The 21,658-nt window shown below is 44.3% G+C and overlaps 2 protein-coding genes and 1 long non-coding RNA gene across 3 annotated transcripts; 2 read left to right on the top strand and 1 right to left on the bottom strand.

Moving 5' to 3' along the window:
- Positions 1-380: 380 nt before the first annotated feature.
- On the top strand, positions 381-5,644 carry cdc25b (cell division cycle 25B). The gene is made up of 15 exons (XM_088401435.1): positions 381-930; positions 1,012-1,094; positions 1,235-1,286; positions 2,221-2,259; positions 2,360-2,393; positions 2,557-2,697; positions 2,775-2,894; positions 2,981-3,109; positions 3,193-3,270; positions 3,453-3,638; positions 3,729-3,836; positions 3,920-3,982; positions 4,060-4,158; positions 4,434-4,679; positions 4,995-5,644. The coding sequence occupies exons 1-15, from the start codon at positions 722-724 to the stop codon at positions 5,133-5,135; spliced, it is 1,728 nt and encodes a 575-aa protein (XP_088257561.1). The 5' UTR covers positions 381-721; the 3' UTR covers positions 5,136-5,644.
- An 891-nt stretch (positions 5,645-6,535) lies between these two features.
- On the top strand, positions 6,536-10,955 carry ap5s1 (adaptor related protein complex 5 subunit sigma 1). Its single transcript, XM_088400514.1, has 5 exons — positions 6,536-6,686; positions 6,752-6,849; positions 7,488-7,867; positions 8,178-8,469; positions 8,638-10,955. Exons 3-5 carry the CDS (start codon positions 7,683-7,685, stop codon positions 8,764-8,766), a joined length of 606 nt encoding a protein of 201 aa, XP_088256640.1. The 5' UTR covers positions 6,536-6,686; positions 6,752-6,849; positions 7,488-7,682; the 3' UTR covers positions 8,767-10,955.
- Positions 10,956-12,441: 1,486 nt separating this feature from the next.
- On the bottom strand, positions 12,442-21,279 carry LOC148385614 (uncharacterized). The gene is made up of 3 exons (XR_015863419.1): positions 21,239-21,279; positions 12,779-12,911; positions 12,442-12,467 (listed from the first exon to the last, which is right to left on the bottom strand). It is a non-coding gene; the product is annotated as an uncharacterized LOC148385614 (long non-coding RNA).
- Positions 21,280-21,658: the final 379 nt, after the last annotated feature.

The following is a 21,658-nucleotide window of genomic DNA, read 5'->3' on the forward strand; positions in this document are numbered from 1 at the left end:
TTGTCCATATCAAATGTCAATGACGCTGGAAAATGATATTCATGCGTATAGTTCTGATTGTTTCATTCTCATTATTATTAAAATATCTTATCAATTGTGTTTTGTGTTGAGGAGCTATTTTGTAATTCACGGATTTTTACTTCCTGCATCTGAATTTTAAATTATACTCGACACATAAAAATTATTGGTTGACATCCTGATTATAAAGACGTGTAGGTATCTTAATTTTCCTTAAATATGTTGCATTTTATTTTGTCTTTGAGTCGTCAAAATGGCAGAAGTATACAGTTTTTTTTAAAGACCTTCGTCACGAATGTCGCTCTCCTCTCTGATTGGTCGTGTGGACGAAACATCGACGCCGATTGGATGATGGAATGCCGCTCCGCGGCGTCTATTTTGAACGTAAATAAGGGTACAGCCAACCTTTCTTCCCCAGAAAGCGGAGGCTGTCAGATAGGAAATACTCTCTGCAGCCGCGCTCTGACACGCAACAACCATGGCTCTCTAGCATCTCGGAAGGGCTGCTTTTGCCACCCATTAGCTACCATAACTTATTCGGACATGTTTCCGTAACTTTTCGCGGGAGGCTAAATGCTTAGCTCTTTGGTTAGCGTACACCTCGGGCCACCTCGCTAATTGCCGACACAAAGTTTCCCCCCAAAAACAACCAAAGCATTTCGTCGGATACCTCGAGGAGTCGACTTAATTAGAGAAAAACAACATGGATGAATTGTTGGGCTGTGTTCGTCCCGTCGGGACCAGTGCGAGGAGCAGGCCTGACGACATCCCCGATGTTTCCTCGTTGCCTGCGCCGGACGTGAGCTACAAGATGGCCCACTGCAGGAATCTCTTCTCCCCGGCATCAACCGCGCTTCACTCGCCTGTCACCAATCTTGCACTGGACATGAACAAATTGGTGGGACTCGGGAGGTAAATTTTAAGTTGATTTATGTTCTGAAATGTCGAAATGACTCTGGCGCGTTGCTGACTTCTTTGCTGCACTGTGTACAGTCAATGTGATACACCGAAGAGGAGCAAGCATGCACGCCTGGAGAAGGTGTGCTCCATCGCCTCGGATGTCTCCTCCGATGCTGGTGAGCTCCGGAGAAGCGTTTAACAAATGATCAATCTTTTTCCGTGTTATTCTGAATGTTGTGGCATAGTTTAATCGCGTTCACAATTGGTATCAAATATTTATTATTATTGTCTGAATGATTTAACTCTGGTCCTCCAGGCCTCGGCATGGATCTCACTAGTCCCATCGATGCCCTGGAACTGGAGAACTCGTACGTAAAAAACATCTGTTTGAATCAATCAGCTTTCCCCTTCTTGATCCTGACCGGCCCTCCACCCCAATACCATGACCCCTCCAACACCTCAACAGTTGAGACCACCACTTTCTAATCCATCAGATTAGATTGGCTACTGTTGGTTTAAAAAGAGAAATGGCTATTGAATAGCTCACTTGGAAAGTCAGAAAAAAAAATAGACGGAACAGGAAGTTGAGGATTTTGTTCCTCTTATTTAGGAATTAGAACCCCAATTTAGAAGCGGGTGCCTTAGAAAGATGTGCGATGCTAAATTCCAAATCGCCAAAGTGTGATCGACTTGGTGACTGACTGTGAAAAAGGTACGCCAGGTTTGTTCCTTTGTGGGGATGTCATTTTCCTCATGTTGGGTGGCCTGCCAGCTGGCAGCTCCCGTCATAAGAGCATTTGGTCGCAGAGACCCTTCCAGCTGTTGGTTTGTGAGGAGGTCAAAAGTGGGCCGGCGGGCTTAGTGATAGCCGAGCACAACCCCTCCAGTCCGTGGCACACTTTATTTCAATGGGAGGTGGAGGAGGAGCAAGACAGAAACTTTTAGAAATGAGGCCACCCCCCAAGCCAGTGGCTTGAACATTGAATGGGGCACGCTCCCCCATCCTTGACAAACAAAAGGAGCCCTCGCCATCAGGCATCTGGTGGATTAGCCCACGTCTGCTCAGGAGGCCCTTCTATAGTCACACTTTAGCATACAGGTGCTCCCCAGCCGATCGCTTGCCCCTCACTTGATTCCAACAGAGTTTTGTTTTCTGAGCCACCAAACAGTGGCTCTTGAAATTTTGATGGGCGTCAAGTCTTTGTTCACGAGTCAAAAGTGTCATCAAAATGAAATCTATGATGTGGAGGCTGCACTTTGAGAGTGGCTGCCTTCAACTTGCTTGTTTTTGTGCATGCCCAGGTTTGAGAAGGCCATTCAACAGTCCAGTCGACTGCACGAGTAAGTCGGCAGCTCTCCCCAAATTTGCTCATCAATCGTGAACCTGTTTTGTCTTTCAACTGCACTTTCACGCATTCAACTGCTTTCTTTCTCCTCACAGGAAAATGCCCGTCAGGCGAAACAACTCCTTGCCAGTAAGTCACTTTCATTTTTTGGGCCACAGATGTAAGTCTGTCATTTAGGATTTAATTTTCTTTCTTAGCCCATTTAGGCAGAAAATAGTTGCATGAGCGCTTCATGTTTCAATTGCGATCGTGTCACTGCCATCTTGTCATCTCATTACCTTGTGTTTTGCAGCTTCATCTCCTTTGCTTCAGTCCGCCCTTGAAGGGATCCGAACCAGATGCTAACCGCTACGGAGTTTTTGGCCAGCACCCCGTGTGTGTCGACTCTGCCTCCTCATCATCTTCGCGGGACAACAAGGAGAACATCCCCAAGGTCCGTCTATCAATTACTAACCGTGACGATAGCGCCTGCGGGCGTTTGAAGTGTTGATGGACGTTGGTTGTCTTTAGGAGTGCTTTGAGTTCAAGAAGCCCAACCAGCCCGTGGCCCGCACCCGACTGCGCTCGCTCAGCAATGCCTCCCCGAAAGACACTTTGGCCCAGCGCCCCAACTCGGCGCCGGCCCTCATGGTACTTACGAGACGGCACTCAGCGGGAGGTTTGCAGGTTACTTTTATTGGTGCTTCCACTAAAGTTTGAACGGCGTGTTGTTGCAGGTGTCACCTTCCTTTGCGCGACAGCTGCCGTTTAGTGACGACAGCCCGTTGTTCCTTCGATGTTCCACCCTCACGTCACTCAATGATGATGACGACGGTTTCCTGGATGCGATGGACGACAACATGGAGGTAACGCTGTGTTCCCTTCATGAAACCCAACGTCGCGGTAACGCATCGTCGGTGCGCTTGCTGATGTTTTCTTCTTCTCACAGAACAGCAATGACATGCCCCAAGGGATGACTAACTTGCTCACAGCGCCCCTCGTGGCCGACAGCTTAGGAGCTGACTCGGTGAGTAGACACTAGCCAACACGATGGGTCTGAATTAAATCAGACTTTTGATTTTCCGTGGCAGTCTGTTGAGGCAAGAGATAAGTAGGTTTGCCCATGTCAGCCTGTCTCAGATGTTTTTGTGACTTGACAACTCGATCTTGGTGCTTGTCAAAGGGAACCCCCATCTTGTTGTTCTTCAGCCTGTGATCCGCTGTCGGCCTCGCAGCCTTTTCCGCTCGCCATCGATGCCTAGTCCGTCTGTGTCGCGCCCCTGCGCCAAGCGTCCCGACTGCCCCGGAGACGACAACACGCCCATGCAGGTCAAGCGGCGTCGCAGCCTGGCGAGATCCGAAGTCACCACGGAGGATGTCCATTCGCCCAAGAAGGTCAATTTTGGCAACAATGCCCAAACGGCACCACCTCCTGTTTGATTGATTGTAACTGTGCTTTTTTTTTTTTTTTTTTGTCATCTTCAGACTTGCCTGCTGTTGCAGAGATCCAAGTCCTTCTGCCACATGGAGATCGATAAAGTTCTGGACAGGAATGACGATGGCACGGCGGAACTTATTGGTGACTTTAGCAAAGTGAGCACCGCTCAACAGGGTCAAAAACCTGATAGCGTGCTGATGAATTTAAGATGCAACTTTTTCTCCTTGATGCGTTTTAGCCCTACGTGCTGCCAACGGTGCACGGAAAACATCAGGACCTCAAATACATCACAGGAGAAACGGTACGATTGTGTGAAGTTAAGAGTCCTAAGCGTAGCGGAGGTCATAAAATGTAGCTGTTTTGTTGCATACCGGGTAGGTGGTGGCGGCGATGAAGGGAGAGTTCAGTCACCTCGTGGACCGAATCATCATCATTGATTGCCGTTACCCATACGAGTATGATGGCGGACACATCAAGGTGAGCGAGCGCATTGCCGCAATTTAGAAAATAAACATGAAGTTACTTTTAGATAATGAAACGCTGCATTAACTCCAAAAAACTAATTCTTGGAGAAACCTCTAAATGAACAACTAAAAGTATTATTTATTACTTTATTTATTTGCTCATTGCATTAAAATTATTTATTATATAATAAGACAGATTTTAGGAATGCTATTTATTGTATTGATTGATCCAGTTTTCCTCACACTTGTGTAACTGAAATGTATCTATTTATTGAACGTGACCATCAGGGTGCCCTGAATCTCTACCTGGAGGACGAGGTGGAGGACTTCCTGCTACAGACTCCAGTGGTGCCTTTGTGCCCAGACAAGCGCATCATCGTGATGTTCCACTGCGAATTCTCGTCGGAGCGCGGACCGCGTATGTGCCGCTACTTGCGCGAGCGGGACCGCTCAATGAACGACTACCCCAAGCTCCACTACCCCGAACTGTACGTGCTCAAGGGGGGCTACAAGGAGTTCTTCCCACTATTCCAGGTACACCAAGCTGATGACATTCAAAGAAAAAAAATGCCCCCACAAATATTATAAATATTATAAATACTGTTAGCAAAAGTGTCCCTCGGGGGTCATTTTTCACCAGTGTTTTTGTTTTTGTTGTTCAGTCCAAGAATGTTAGATTGCCATAATTGTACACTGATGTATTGCACCAAAACCCAACTTATAAGAGCAAAAATTAGGCCCGTTTAGCCATTTTGGGACCTGTGTGCGCTTTAAGGGGATCACAATTAATTAATCAATTATTCGTTTCATGCCTAAAACTGGTTAATATCCTGTTTCTCCCCGGCACAGATGCAGTGCGAGCCCGAGTCGTACCGCACCATGATGGACGAGGATTTCCGTGAGGATTTGAGGAACTGTCGCCTGAGGAGCCGCTCATGGGCCGGCGAGCGCAGCAAGCGGGGCATGTACAGTCGCCTCAAGAAGCTGTGAGCGCCCCCTACTGCCCATACCCCCTTTTAATCAGGCAGCTCATTGTTCCAGTGCCGCCTTTTCTGACCACGTTGGGGCGGCCGGGCTTCTGCCACCACTGCCAATGTTCACTTTAAAATCGTTTCAGTACTTAATTGCCTACTAGGTGGGAGTAGGTGCGTTATTTTATTTTTTTCCCCTTTTCCACACCGCTTCCGCGGTTTTATAAACTGAGTTCCCCGGTGACCACGTGAAGGATATCTTCCTCTGTGGCTATCGTCATGATTCTCTTTTTACGGAAAGTTTCCTGTTCTCGTGGTGCCAAAGACACCAAAGACATGCAGTGAGATTGCTGCCGTCCTGCAGGACCACAAAAACCTTTGGAGTGTGAAAGAAAGAAAGCAAGTGTGAGCGATTTGCATGTGTGGTGTTGTCCAAATATGAGTTTTTTTGCTGAGCGGGCGGGCGCTGCCAGTTTTGACGCACAGCTCTCAGGAGAGCCGCCCAATAAAGATCAGTGTGACTTTCAACCCTGGAGTGTCTGCTTTTCATTCTGTGATGAAATAAACAAAGCTAAAAATTCTGACATATGCTAAAAAGCTCTGTATTTCAATTCACCCCTACCCCACCCAATTGAAGTCACATTTGTTATTTTTCTGGGAGCACGTATGTTCAAGTCGTTGACTTTTCACACAAGATCTTTTGTAGTCTTGTGAGGCGACACCACAAACATTTTTCTCTGAGTGTTTGTAGTAATTGCGCTTCATAGTCCATGACTCAGTGTGACTTTTTGTCTCTGTTTTGGCGCGCACGCTTGTAACCAGGCCTCACATTCAAATCTCCCTCCCAAAGCGGCCTTGGGAGCAGCCTCTGCCAAGTCACGTGCGCACACACACATGCGTGCACAGACATTCCACACGAGTGTCCTGACCAAAGTTCAGTAGGAAGTCACGTGTAGTCAACATGTGAGCCTGGGGCTGGTTGTTATTAGCATGTGGAACAACTGGGCCTCTTGCTACTGGCCCTTCTCACGTGCAGCGTGAGGCAGATTCCTGGCGCCACTTTTAAACTCACTTGATGCTTTGAAAACATAAAATCCGTTAATGTGACACAATCAAAGCAAACAATTTTCATAAACACGATGTCATGAATTTAGAATCAAACCTAATAGATAAATTAATACATTTTAATCATTTAATTAAATGGTGTATCTTGGCCAACGATTTATGAAAAATGGGGTGAATAATTTTATATTTAAAAATTAACGTATACAACACGCTTGCTCATTCTTTTATTTTCTTATTTCGTACCATCCTTTTTGTCTTGGCCCGTTTCAAGAGTTTGTTTTTAAAAATAATTCCTGCGTGTATGTGTAAGAGTGACACGTAATGATGTCAACGACATGCACGCTTTCAAAAGCAATGTCATACAGAAGATGGAATCAGGGGTTCTCAAAACAACACGCACGGGTATTGAAGTATTGAAATTTGGAATCTCAATCAAACCAAAGCCCCAGAATGAAGAAACGGAGCTCACGTCTTGAAATTTAGCTTCCTTGGCAAGTGGATGAAGGTAAGTTTTCTTTGTTGTACGATTCATGCTCATGCTAGATATTGTGCTCATTTGTACTTGGACAGCGACAGACGGGATCGCACATCATCAACGACCGTTGGCTGGATCAAGAGGTCGAGCAAACACACAGCGGAGGGAAAGGGAAAGTCGCTCTCTGCTAAGGGTATGCACAGCTGCTGCATGCATGGCAGCTGCATGCACACAACCATTCTGTACATGAATAAGATAGTAGCTCACAAGACGTTTTCTTACACAGGCCCACACCATGCCCAATGGGTCAAAGGTCAACTCATTGACAGTTTGATGTCAAAAAGAAATGAATCACTTCAATACAATGGAATAATTCAAACCTTTTTATTTGTAGGTTTTACAGATATAACCAAGTTGTCATGATGAATATGATTGAGACCTAGTATCATGGGCAAATTGATGCAATTTAAACCATAGCAAGATGTCTGAACTGTTCACTCCGTTTTATGAAGTTTTATTTATTCTATTATGCATGTATTACCTATTTCATGATGATGATGACGATGATAATGATGATTGAATTTGGATTAAACCATTGAGATGCTAGAAGTGTTTTTTTCTATGAATTGTAATTATTTTTTGTATATATATTTTATTTTATTTATCTTAATACTTTTTAATTTGATTTTTGATAATGTCTTAACTGTTATTCTTCGATTTATCATTTTAAATTAAAAAGAGGTAAAATCCTCTTGTGGTCATTCAAGAATTGGGACGATGGACGAATTAATTTAATTTGAGTTTTTAACAATCTTTGTTTTTTTTCAACAGAAAATCAATGCAATCAATGATCGCAGTCACTCGAATGTATTATCCGCGAGCGCCTTCTGGTGGGCGTAACAACATAAAGCAACAAATTCGTCACTGCGTCATGTGATCAAACTCGGAAGCGAGTCGCCTGGGTTGCCAACCCAAACAGTGAGCCTCCTTCCGTCCTCGTTGTGGCTTTGCTATGTGATCATCATCATGGTAGTCGCTTTCGTCATACACACCGTTTGCCCGATCGGGGCCCTCGCTCCCGGGGAGAGCAGGGTGCTCTACTCACGCGTCTTCGGACCGGACGAGGCGCTCTTTCAGGGCTGGCAGCGGCTGCAGCTCAACGCCGAGGAGAGGCGACTGTTGTCAGTCGAGAAACTCGCCGTGGTGGCCCGGTACGTCGGTTCTTCTTTATGAATTGGCCCACCAGATTCAGACCAGACATTTATTGTGATATTTTTCCCATTCTGAATTTTATCAAACGAACTTTTGACACATCAGCGAAATCATCTATCAGAAAGTTATTTGTTCAGAATTTTTTGTATTTGTATTAAATTCCCAAAGTACTATAGGTATCGGTACTCATTATTGGTGAGTACTCGGAGTGAAAAAAGTGATATTGAGGACCCCAAGTTCATGACATACGAGCTGGCAAGTATTTGACATATTTTGACTGATTGTGTTATTTTGTCTGGTTTGGACCAGGCAGGTCCAAAGCGCCGTCTCTCTGCACCGAGAGGCATCAGGGCATCCCCCGGTCGAAACTCTGCCTAGCGAGGAGGCCCTAGCCCTGCAGGACGCCGACACCGGCGTGCTGAGGCTGCGCTGCGGTGACCCCTACTTGCAGGAGGTCAGCGCACTCTGGTTGGCCGTCAATTGCTTGTCCTTTGTGATTTTGTGCGAGCCCCACGAGAACCTGCTGCTGGCCGAGGGAACGCTTCGGAACCTCGCCAGACACTGCCTGGAGCACCTGCACATGCTGGGACAGGGCAGCGAGGTGAGGGGGAAGCCCAAGGGTCTATTTAGTGGATTATTATTATATGCATTCCGTGTATCTCAACAGTCTGGCCTTGATATTGATAAACAGATCCCAGTAGATGGCAGTGTTGCTTCTTTTTAAAAACTGTTGATTTCTATGTTATGTAATTGTGTGTCAATTTCCCAGATCCTGTTGAAGAGCAGTCGTGTGGACCTCCTGCTAAGTCGGCTTCTTCCTCACGGCCAGCTCGTCTTCCTCAACCACCGCTTCGCTCAGAGTCTAGAAAAAGACATGGCCGCCTACATGCACAAGTGACCTCCGGTGGCTAAATGCAAGCCACAAGTGGCTAAATGAGATCCTAGCAGCCTACAAAACATGTCACGTCACTTCCCCATCTTGTGACGCTTGTGAGGAAGGCTACAGGAAGTAGTCGAAACATGTAAAGCAGGTAAAATCTTCCCTGTCTGACTAAAATAACTGTTAGATATTTTTATAAAGTCAGATATTTCTGACGGATGAAACCTTCCCACAATTTGTGCATTAAATCGAGGCTTTAATGTACCTCGCAAACCAGTAGTGATTGTTCCAATATTCCTCAATCATTTAATATATTAATCAATCTCACCAGGTAGGCTGGTGTTGCCTTTCAGTAACAGTATGAAATCATGTTTTGCCACACTGTTCCATACTGTCGCTACTGGAGGGCACTGTTTCACCATCCACTCACTGACTACGGCAAGAGGAAAATAAAATGAAATCTCACTCGCTCTCTCGTTCTCTCTCGTTCTCTCTCTCGCTCTCTCTTTCTGTCTGCGCTATCGCTCTCGATCGCTCTAAAAAAGCCTTGCAGACATGGAAAACAAACAGCAGCGCGGTTTGTTTTTCGGCGCGCGCATTTTGTAATTACGTCCAATTAATGGCGCGCGGCGCGGGAAGTTGTTGTTTGCTCGCCAACAGCTGTTTGGATTAAACGGCTGAGCGGGTGTCAAGTGGAGATTAAAATCACACCCGCTCGACAAACCCGCCCGGAAACGGGAATCGACTGGGGGGGGTCGTCAGGAATTGATATATTTATTTCCCCCATAGGAAATAATGGAAATACAAATTAGCTTTCAAACTGTGACTATCATTAAACCTTTATTAGTAGTCCATAACCTAAGAAATGGTCATGAGCCAAAAAAGCTAAACTAGTGGATATTAAATGCTAACAGAATGAGTGTATGTTTTCATTGCCAAATTGTATGAAATGTTGCCAGATGCATCGACTGTTTGAAAAAAAAAAAAAAAAAAAGTCCATCACAGGGCACATATAGACAAACAACCATTCATAGATGATATTGAATGCTAAATGGTGATGCTAACAGATGCTAAAAGAACTGGCTTTGTACTCATGAAGAATTACTGTAAGATCATTTGTCCAAGCGCTGTGTGCGTCTTTAACAGTAATACGAGAACTAAAGCCAATGCTAACAGAACCAAACTGAATTTAACTGATCATATGTTCAAGCACTCCTTCCAACGCTGAACTGTCATAATACCGCCGATGCTAATGCTAAGTGCTCTGCTCATTTTAACTGACTCTAAACGGAGCTCTTGTGAGGGTCCACATTAATGTCTGATTTTCCCGTCTCCATCCATCCAAAGTTCTAACCACACACAAAAAATCTTTAAATGTGCATGCTGCTCTTTGAATAACTTGAAGCTCATTTCCCCAACATAATATTTCTTCTTCTCCCGCCTCATTAGACGGCTATTGTAAAATGCGCCGGGGCTCAGTGCTGACGGGACATCGTATGAATTTCAATGCGACGCTTACAATTTCACACATACCCACCAAAAACTAAGCAGGATTAAATAAAAGCGCACTGAAGCAGATTAGACTTTCAGTTACTGTGGTTACTGATATAAAACACGTCTCAGAAACATTGGTATCAGTAATAAAAAAAACATTTTTTTTCAACTTTTCAATTCAATTGTAATGCAAATGCTGACACCTCGAAAGTCGGTGCTGTGAGTCACAATGGCAACAACAACAACGTTATGTTACTTTTAACAAGGCAATGTAGCATCTCATGGACCTAAACTAATGATTTTTAGATGCTATTGTCCGCAACTGTTAATGTAATCATTTTCTGATTAGTTTTGTACAACCTTGTTGGTACTGACAATGCTTAATTTGCATCTCCAAACTGTAACACAAGTGGCGATGCTATTGCCAACACAACATAGCCACCTTGTTTTTGTGGATCTGAAATGACATTGTTGTGTATCTTTAATCTGGCGTCTCACCCAAAAATGTATCTTCCTGTTGTTTCTGCGCCACCAAGCTCCAAATTATACTTGACATTTCACAGTGCATCTTTTCTGAGCCTACCTGCAGTTGTCTGTTGAGCGTCTCTAATGGTGTACAATTTAAATCCATTTCTTTCTCGTCTTCCCCTCAATTAGATTTCCTGCTGTTGCTTTTTATCAATAAAACCAAGACGACTTTTAATTTCCCCTCATCCTCTTCGTTTCAAATTGATTCGCCACCTCATGTGGAGGACAGGAAGCCACCATTTAGCCCTGTTTTTACTCTCTTGATCCTTTATTGGACTTTTGGAGTGCCATTGTACTTGTTACAACCAGCCAGATTTTACAAAAAATTTACATGGATAGTATAAGACAGAATATATTATCTGACGGCTGCTCTCCGGTCAAACGCGTGGTCACAATCTCAGTGCTGGTTGTAAACTCTTAAACCCCCCTTCCACCATTCTCATTAAATTTCCATATGGCTGCTTTATGGTTGGCTGCTGGTTAAAGTGAAGTTTAATGGCGGCTAACCTTCCTGTCTGCTTTACTTGTGAGCTGTGAAGGAACGATGACAGTCCGACATGTAATAACTCGACTGCGTAGCAATAAAAGGTGCAAATGAGCCCATCAGTTCAGCTCTGCTGTTAATTTAAAGTGTCGTAAATTTTTCCTCTTTTATTTGGGAAGTCCTTTTTTTGCATTTCAGTGTCACCTGCCCAACAATTTAGGAGGTTTTTAATTACTGACTTTTTATAAAGTACACAATTGTATAGTGCACTTTTTTGTCATTAATGAGAATGGACAGTCAGTTTGCTTGAAGATACCTGATTTGCAGTCCGGACGCGTTTGGAGGTTGTGAATGTCTCACGAGTCTCCAACAACAGCAGCAAATAGAAACATTGTGCCGCTTAATTAACTGATGTTGTCTTCTCTCCAAAACGTTGAATGCCGTGACGAGCTATTACGCGATTGGCACGCTGCATTACAAACCGCATCAGTGAAGCGCAAAGCATTTGCTTGTGTGAAAGAAAAACTAAAAAAAAAAACTTTGCCATGATCTTTTCCTCAATTTGTAGCCTTTCTGCTAGCTTTAGCGCATCAAATCGCCGCTTTCCACGCCACGGTGCCTGCCCCCCACCACCACCCTTTCCCCTGAGTAGCAGGAGAAACGCGGGTCCAAAAGTGCCTCATTACGAGGGCTTTCCAAATGAAACGGGCGCCATGTTTTATTCATTTGCGTGCCCAATGCCCCTGGCGAGGCAGCCAGGAGGGGCCGAGCGTGTGAGCAGGGGTTGTAGATGCGGGCGGGGGTCCCGCAGGCCGCAGTCAAAATGAGTGAGGACGACGCTTGCTCGCTAATAACACGCGGCCACCCTCCACAACAATTAGTTATTCAGCTCGGAAAACGGACCGCATTAAGAAAGAACCCTCGGTTAACATGCTAGCACGTCATTTAAATAGCAAACACGAGCGGCCTTCGGGTGAATCGACATCAACCCATAGTACAAAAATATGAAACATTCATGTTAGTCAGTTTTTTATAAGTGCAAGCCATGGAGATTTTCATCAATGTGAATTTATTTTTTTGTCAGTTTGAGCGGTAGTTTTTCTTCTGTATTTCATTAAAAAGACGCATGCAAATTATTTATATAGCTGCATATGTGAATATGAAATATGTAAAAGTAGACTTTTCCCCATTTCCATTGCTCCCCGAGCGGCACCTGAGAAAATTTAAATATAAAATCAGTGCTTATGTCAATGTTTTAGATAAAATATATGAAAATTAAATTATGCTACAATTATCACAGTTTTCATGAATCATTCTCACGATATGTTCCTCTATCTAAGCAGTGTTCGTATTGTACCTCAACGCGGAAACATTTGCTTGAAAACATCGATCTCTGCTTTGACATTCCCTGGGAGGGCAATGGTGGAGCGTTCCGCCGCGCATGGATGCTCGCGTTGCTCAAAGCGCATGGCTGAACTTTTGTCCTGTGCGGAAAGGAATCAGCTGCGCGCCGTGGCGACTCACTCGATTGGCCGGATGTCAAAGCAAAGTATGGGCTTTGGGCCTCGGCCTTTGGAAAGCCCTCACGGGCCTCTCTGTTCGTCCGTCCGTCCACAGAGCTTCGTGTCACAGCCCTCTCCTCCGCTCGCCGTTTCATCTTGAACAGTAATTGGACAGCAAACTCACGCATGCGAGTCAAGCAACACACCTCCAATTTTGTACTCAAAATGGAAGCAAAACATTTTACTTTCAAGTCGCCATTTTAGGGTCCTTTGGCATTTGAAACATGGCTAAGAGACAGTCCACTTTGAAACTTTTTCAGCTTATGAGCTACTTTTAAACTGACCAAGTCACAAAGATCTACCCACTACAATAAATAAATAAATAAAATAGTGCGTGTATTTTTGTAACGCACTTAGAAAATGACATTGTGAGAAAAAAGTCCAACTCCCATTCCGTATGAAAGTCATACGTTTTTGGCTTCTCACTGGGTCCAGCAACCCCACTCATTGGTCATAAACTTTCTTTTGTTTAAAAGAAAACAGCGAGTGCGTGCGTTGATTATCTTATAAACTTGGGCGGTTTGTGTGTGCGTGGCCGTTAAACATGTTGCGGTGAGGGGTTGTAGTCACTGTCTATTGCGCATGTGCAGTTCACTGTGATTGCCTCCCGACAGGCCTACCTGTATGTTAATCAAGCGATGGGCTGGATTCTAGCATACAGCATTTTTTTTTTTTTTTTTAACGTCATGCGATCTACCAGTAGTAGCTTGGCGATCGACTGGTCGATCGCGATCGACGTATTGAGCACCCCTGCTCTAGGCCATGTCTATCATGAAGAGATGCACAAAAAAGCCTCAAGTAACCACAACTGGAAAAGACAGGAGGTCGGCCAGTTTGGTTTGAGGCACCCTACGGATTGCATTTTACAAAAAAAAAATAATCCAGACTTGGAAAAATGGAATTTGATAGGTGTGTCTATCATGACTAAACCAACCTATTTGTCCTAAGTATGGCAGCAAAGTTTTACCATCAAGCAGCAACCTGCAGTCGAAGAAATGTGGAAATGAGCCACTTAGATCTGAAGCGAGTGGAGACAAAAAGGCTTTCTGAATGAGTCGCTGTGATTGGCAGAGTCAATGACAAAAGAGCGCCAGCCGTTGTCTCGGTGTACCGCCGTCTTGTCGGCGTGGGAAAGCCATCACTGCGGGCCAACGTGGGAGGCGAAAGTAATGAGCAGGTAGCACGCAGTGGCGTTGCTAAATCTCGGTCGAAAATGGCCACGAGCCAAATATGTTTGCCGTTTGTCGACCGGGGCAAAAAGCACGACACCTGAAGACAATCTCGACGGTTCATTTAGTTAAAACATTTTAGCGCCTTACTCCACTCGCGGGTTGTGTCACTCTCAGCAGGTAGAGATGAGCCAACCTCCCGCTGGGTCAAAGCTGCATGAGGTAAAGCTCCGGCCACCCTAAAATAAATCTTATAATTCCCCTATCAGGACTGGCCCAACACTAAATTGTCAAGAATTTGAATTTCTGCTATTGCGTGTGAGGGCGGAGCATGACACTTGATTTTGATTTGTTGCCACAAAACACTGACATGACACACTCAGATGTAATTTCCTTTCTACGAGCTAATTGCTAATCAAAAGTTAGCCCTTTAGAATACAAGCACTTGACTTACCCACGGGGATAAAAATAGTGCTCACAAAAGCATTTTTTTTTAAAGCAGAAAGTGGTGACTCTGTTAAAGATGTTTTATGCAAATATTTGAATATACGCTACACGGCCTGTTTGATGTTCATCCACCTGTTCTCCTTTTAAGCTGCCAGACGCACACAATCAAACGTTTTCCTCCCCGCCGCTTATTTTCCCCTGATGAATGATTGAATGGCCGAGGGAACAATACGGCGGTCGGGCCTGCTCGAGCGCCGTCGTCATTCATAATCTGTCGGCGGAGGTTTATTATGTCGTTGATCTAAACGAAAACATTTTACAAACAAGTGCGGCCTTTAAACATTTATCACCTTGAAAATGGAGCGCCGCAAGCTAGCAGCGTCATCGCTAAAAGGAGTTCAGCGTTCACAAACTAATCCAAACCAGAGGCAGGGTTTCAAGACAAGTTTACGGGTTCTAAGTCATGTTTAAGGTCAAGATTGGATTTCAAGTAAAGGTGAGCTTGATGAGTTGCAGTAACGGGGAAGAACAAGAAACAATCTGCAAAATATCGAAAGGAGTTCTTAAGGACAGTTTGGGGTTTGGGACAGGGTTATGGTTTCTAAGTACAATTTGGGTTTCAAGTAGTTGCAGGCAGGGCTGTGGACTCGGACTCGGGGACTCGGACTCGGTCGGACTCGGTCATTTTTGCCGGACTCGGGGACTCGGACTCGGTCGGACTCGGTCATTTTTGCCGGACTCGGACTCGGTGCTGATTTTGATCGAGTCCACCGAGTCCGACAATAAAAAAAAAACACGTTCAATTTTATTTTCATCATGCTGCTGAGAATGCGCGTAGGAATACTGTCCACAGCCCTGCTTACGATCAATGCGGCCACGTTGAGTTGCACTTAGGCTAATGTTTACATTATGTACCAATGTCAAGGATGATTATGTCACCCAGTTTATATCATTATTTTGATTTTGATCTAAATTAGCCTTGAATAAAGACTAAGCAGTCACATGAATTAACAGAAAAAATGGACAGCCGGTCTCGGACTCGGACTCGGACACGGACTCGGACTCGGTGGTCAAGAGGCCGGACTCGGACTCGGTGCAAAAATCCGACCGAGTCCACAGCCCTGGTTGCAGGGAATAAAAACAAACTTGTATCATGTCAAAAGACTTCTCAACACGATCCACACGAGTGTGTACGCGCACGTCTGATCAAAGCGGAGCTGTACGGAGGAGGACAGCGGCAGACAGAAGACCAAAAAGATGGCCGCGCTCCAGTCGTCAGATCAGCAGGCCTTCTGCCGACGCTTGGCACGCCGCCAAATTGACGGCGGAAGCGACTCTACACACAAGAAAATAGATGACCAGAGTTTCGCATCCCTACTGTTTTGAGAACAACTCAAAGTTAGTATTTACCGAGCCGCAGCTTGAGTTACTACTGCCTTGGTTTTCAGAGTAGGGTTTTAAACCAGGGTGAAGGTTTCAAAGTAAGCTGGAACCATGGTTACAGTTTCAAGCAAGGCATGTTTTAGTGTTTGTGCGTGTTGGACTTTTATTTTTCTTCATTCATACGAATTATTAAATTGGCATCTTATCACAGAGCGTCAAACGGTCGTCAGGGGCGCTTTCGACACTGCAGGTTTTGCGCCCCCGCCGAGGGTGTTTCAGGATCTGAGGATTTGACACTAATCTCGTCAGCGAGGATGACAACACGGTCCCACAATGCACCTCGGAAAACTCGAACCCCACTGACGATGGCTTAGCTTTGAGGTTTCAGGTTAGCGCCATGAGCGGCTATGAGCGGGCATGTTGCAAATCTCCCACAGCTATATTTCAAATATGTGTTACGGTTCTACCATTAAGACAGCAACATTCCAATGACGTACTATATAATAAAATGGTTTATTAGCTTAGCTTTTCTTAGCGCCCTTTCCTATTCTACCGAGCTGTTTGTACCATACCAAGTCTAGCTTTTAAACTTAACCTGGAGTACTTTATCCTTAACCTTTAAACTGGGATGACAAGCTATGATGTTATCCTGTCCTAGCCTAGAGCCACGCTATGCTACGTATCTTAGCTTTTTCCCTCTGGTTTAATTTCTCCTACTTTGCCGCTCTTTAGCTTACGTATGACATCTTTAACCTGTAATCTTGCTGGTAAAATGTTGTCAGTAGCTCCTCAAATTGGCTAACCTCGTTTGAAGTCACTCATCCTACTAGCATGCTCACTATCAGCTCCTCAGCAGAGATTTTTTTTTTTCCCTTTTCTTTTTTCTCTGCTGTAAAATTGGTGGAGGCATATTGCGTTAGTGTGACAGTGGCAGCTGCGATGGCGCTTGTGTGGCCTAACGAACGGGCGTGAAATTAGCGTCAATAGCACGGTGGTGGTGGTGCCATGTGTACTTTATCCCGCTCCTCGTCCTCCATCCTGTGCCCTTATTACCTTTAACGCATCCCTGGCTTTTATGTAGGTGATAAATAAAGAAGTTCCTCTGCCTCCGCTTTTAACTCTGCTTTAGGGCCCGCTGGAGTAATGCTAACATCACGTTTGCCTAAATGCTACTTCATCTTCACTGCTTCTGCAGTGTAGCTCACTGATTAGCTCCCCTCATCTTAATTTAGCTTGGTTAGAGCTCTCCCAGAGATGTCACTAGAACTATTTTGCTACCTACTTTTGCCTACGTTAGTTAGCCTTGCTATTCTGAGATGTATCCTACATGTTTTCAATGTGCTCGGATTATTTTAGCCTTGTTTACCGTAATTTCCGGACTATAAATCGCGTTTTTTTTTCATAGTTTGGGTGGGGGGGCGACTTATACTCAGGAGCGACTTATATATGTTTTTTTTCACAAATTTTTACTTCATCATTAAGACATCACTTAAAAGTATAGTTGACCACTTCCCATGTTATTTTTAGTATAGTTGATCACTTAACATGCTTTTATATCTTTATCTTGAACATATTCAAAACATAAAAAATAGAGAAAACATCAAATAAAGCAATTAACACTTTAAAGCACCATATCCAAGTCCATTGTCTGTTTGCTCCTCTTATATTTATTATGATTATTTATTATTATTTGTTTATTTATCATTTATTCAACACTCTTATTTATTCATTGTTTATGCCTTCTTGGGTTTTTTTTGTGTTGCTTGTATGGATATGTGTACTATCTCACCGAGGGATAGTGGGAACGTAATTTCAATCTCTTTGTGTGTCTTGGTATATGAAAAAAAAAAATCAACAATAAAGCAGACTTTGTCTTTGATAAAACAACCAAATAAACAAAACAAAAAACTACATCTGAAAAAAAAAACATTTTCAGACGAAACTGGATGAGGGCGCTTTAAATTTCACCGTTGGCCGTGACTCATCAACTGGGTGGGCTTAAGAAAAATGGCACCAAAAAGAAAGTCATATTTTGCAAGTTACAAACTTCAAGTTGTAAAATATGCAGCTGAAAACAGTAATCGAGCAGCAGAAAGAAAGTTTGGAGAACCGTGACGTACCAATGGATTACTATTTCAAGTGACGTCAGTGGCACCGCGCGGCGCGACCCACGTAAGGACAACACCGGCATCATTAGCGGTGATCATTTCTAAGTGACACGGAGGACAAAGAGTTTGACGGAATTAAGGATTTGGAGTGACATAGAAGGTTTGAAAAACTATTATGGCTTTTACGCACGCCCGGTCCTACTCTACTGAGTCGGGGGCCGGCGCTCGGTCGAGTGGCTGTCCGCGAACGATGCATGGGGCTCGGACATGGCCATTACGCACGCCCGGTCCTCTACCATGGAGCTATCGTCTCTGGAAGTCCACGCCGCCACACGCTTGGAAGTTTGTTTTGTGGAATAAAGAGCCGTTTACCAAACCCACGTCTATCCTTGTACTTTGTTAACGCTACAATATAGTTATATACCAGATCTGTGGAATAAAGACGAGGGTGACGTCACGGCGCACGCGCGGCGATGTTGACAAAAGACGAGGAATTTGATCGATGGATTTAATGGATTTAAAGTGCACGGATGGTTTGATAATATTATTGCTTGTATTATAGTTACTTGAAATATAGTTTATCTATCGTTATATGAGCCTGTGGAAAATTTTGAAGTGCAAGCGCCCTCAGCCGCGCGCAGCCATTGTTGACAAAGAACGATCGATGGATTTAATGAATTGGAGTGACACCGATGGTTTTATAAACATGTTATTTATGTAATGGTTGTCCTAAATCACTCTATATGTTACGTCAGGCCCGTTCTCAGCTCCTCATTTGTGTTTGTCACGTTAGCATACCTATCGTTTAGCCTGTTGCTATCGTATCGAATGATTGATGGATTTAATGAATTGGAGTGACACCAATGGTTTTATAAACATGTTATTCATGTAATAGTTGTCCTTAATCACTCTATATGTTACATCAGACCCATTCTCAGCTCTTTGTTTGTGTTTGTCACGTTAGCATACCTATCGTTTAGCCTGCTGTTGCTATCGTTTAGCCTGTTGTTGCTCGTTCATGACTGTTTTTGGTGTGGGATTTTGTCGAATAAATTGCCCCCCAACATGCGACTTATACTCCGGAGCGACTTATATATGTTTTTTTTCACTTTTTGGGGCATTTTATGGCTGGTGCGACTTATACCCCGGAGCGACTTATAGTCCGGAAAATACGGTAGTTGCATTTAGCCCAATAAGTGCACAGTTGGGCCTGGTGTTGCGTTGCTACCGGATACCATTTTTCCTTATTTTGTGTTAACACATGCGCTCTTTGTGGGGAATTGTAATGTGTGCCCTGTTTTGCTTAAAAAATGTCATCTCTGAGTCATTATGAGTAATTTATTGAGTCGACTGTCACAGCGGCGAGCACCTGCCGCCCACACGCCAAAAGCCAGTAAAATTTGGCAGGGCGGCTGTCAGAGCGTCGGGAATATGCAAATCATTAGCGCCTCCTTGTCTTTTCTCGGCGGGGACGCGTGACTACGTGGGCGGCTAATTATTTTTTTCCCCCGGCCTCTTTGGGATCATTGATTGCGCGTCTTTCGCGGTGAAGAGGAAAAAAAAAAAGGTGGCGCAAGCTCGTCACTTTCTAATTAAATGTTTCTTTAAGCTCACGCTGCCATGAAAGAACTCATTATTTCCCCTTTGGCCGCCGCCGACCTCCCCCAAGCTCTGTTTTATCCCGATAATAGAACTATTCAGTTCCGGTCAAGATGATATTCCTCGACAAGCGGGCGGAAAATTAAGTTTGCCGTCAAACGTGGACCTGACAGTGGGTCGTATGTCACTGCCGCGACCATTTGGTTCTTTTATTTGATTATTGAATCAACAGTTTTGGCACCAACACCGAACTCAACTGGCTGTTGATTAGTCAGTTGCCTGCTATGGAAATTTACCAGAATGGGAAGACTTTTTTTTGTCTTCTTTTGAATTTTTTTACCACTTCTGTTACCCTTTTATTGTGTTAGTAAACTGCATTTGTTCTTTATTACATTTCTCTTTTACCTTTTTGGCAGCCTGCTGTGGCATCAACCACTGTGGTGAAGCAGCATGTAACTTATTGCCCAAGGCTCTTCTTGCACTCCCTGTCCCAAGTACTCAATTTGTGCTCATGTTGAGGTGTTGCACTGGTCCGAACAACTTGTTCTACAACTTTTTTTTCACCCTTTGACATTAAGAAGTCAGCAAGTTCTATTTTCTCTTTCACTACCCGTGGAATTAAGAATGCTATCTCTCTAGAGATTTTTAAATGTCGAATATATCACGTATTTGTACGTGCTTGTATTTGGTTAAACTACACCTCATGTCTTCTGAATTTTGGCCTGTTTTACTGACGCTTCTCCTTATTGGAGAGGTCCACCAAGTGAGGCTCTCAAACTGTTTCATATTGTACACAGTCATAGAGTATTATGTGTGATAAATGTTGTCCACTTGGAATCCATTCCTTCTCAAGGTTTCTTTAAAATGGATTCCCTCTGTGTTTTTGCTTGGGGGAAGTCGTCCATCTTGGCCCGTAAAGCCCTTTTTGTGATTATAATCCACAAAGACGCCTCTTTGTGTTTCCCTGCATTGCCAGAATTGATCAAGAAGCAAAACACTTGCGCGCTCCAAAAAAACACAGCGGCGTGTTGCGACTTTGGCAGACTGAAGGCGACGTGTTGTTTGGCCATGGCATTATGCCCACGCAGTGGTGAGCTGAGTGGTGGCAAAACCACATGGGATCTTTCTAGTGCATAAACATGATTCAAAAGTGTGAAAAACAGTGAATAAAAAGACCAATTTTGTGCCTTTAAATACATTATATGGATTAACGTGTTGCGACAAGCTTGTGTTTTGTCAGTCTGTGACCATATATGGTCGTGTGGATATTTTGCACATTCAACTTAAATTCAGAAGCAGAGAGAGGCCTGAATAATGAATGACTCCTGGTTTCATCTGTCAATCAAAAGTGCACCAAAGTCGTGACTTTTCACTGACGACGTTACATCACTTTGAATTACATATGTCCTCTATAAGTTGAAAGTGGCCCCAAAATATTGAATTCGTGAAATTCATGAAATACTTAGAATCTAAGTCTTAGATATTTTCGATTGTTGAACAAGCAGTACGGCAACTAATCGATCATATTACGCATTTCCTGGTCGGAAATGAGTTTTTATTGGCCGCACCTTCTGCTCACCTGAAGCGTTAGTGGCTAATTGGCTAACGATACAAGGAAATCCCTCTTTAATTAGTCGCAACGGATGGCGTAACGCCATCTCGTCGGGTTGACGCTAACGCCAGATTTCCCGCGACGGCTATTCATTTGCTACTCACCAGCCTATAAAAACGGAAATGTGCCTCTGGAGAAATTCTCCATCGTTTACCTTCCCGCCGCTGCTAATTAGATTAACAACACCTCGCATCCAGAGGAGCCCTCTCGGGGTGGGGGATGGGGGGGATGGGCTAGCAGTTAGCTTAGCGACCGCGCGTATCGACCGCGGCAGCCATTGTTAGCCGAAGGCGACTTAATGCAACGCTTCCTCGGGGACGCTTTGAAAGCCGGTCAATATTTACGGGAATTGCTGCCGTGGGCTCTTCTCTAATTTGGCGCCCGCGTTGTCCTGGGGGAGCTATCGCTAGCGTGTGCGTGCGCGTTTGTGATTGTTGGCACTTGGTCGTCCGCATTGATGCGACCTTTGTCTCGGTGATGTTGTAATTATCGGGCCTCGGTCGCCTGGATTAGGAATCAGAGCG

Source organism: Syngnathus floridae, chromosome 16 (assembly GCF_059516105.1).
Source record: "Syngnathus floridae isolate MCC-2025c chromosome 16, RoL_Sflo_1.0, whole genome shotgun sequence".
NCBI lineage: Eukaryota > Metazoa > Chordata > Actinopteri > Syngnathiformes > Syngnathidae > Syngnathus > Syngnathus floridae.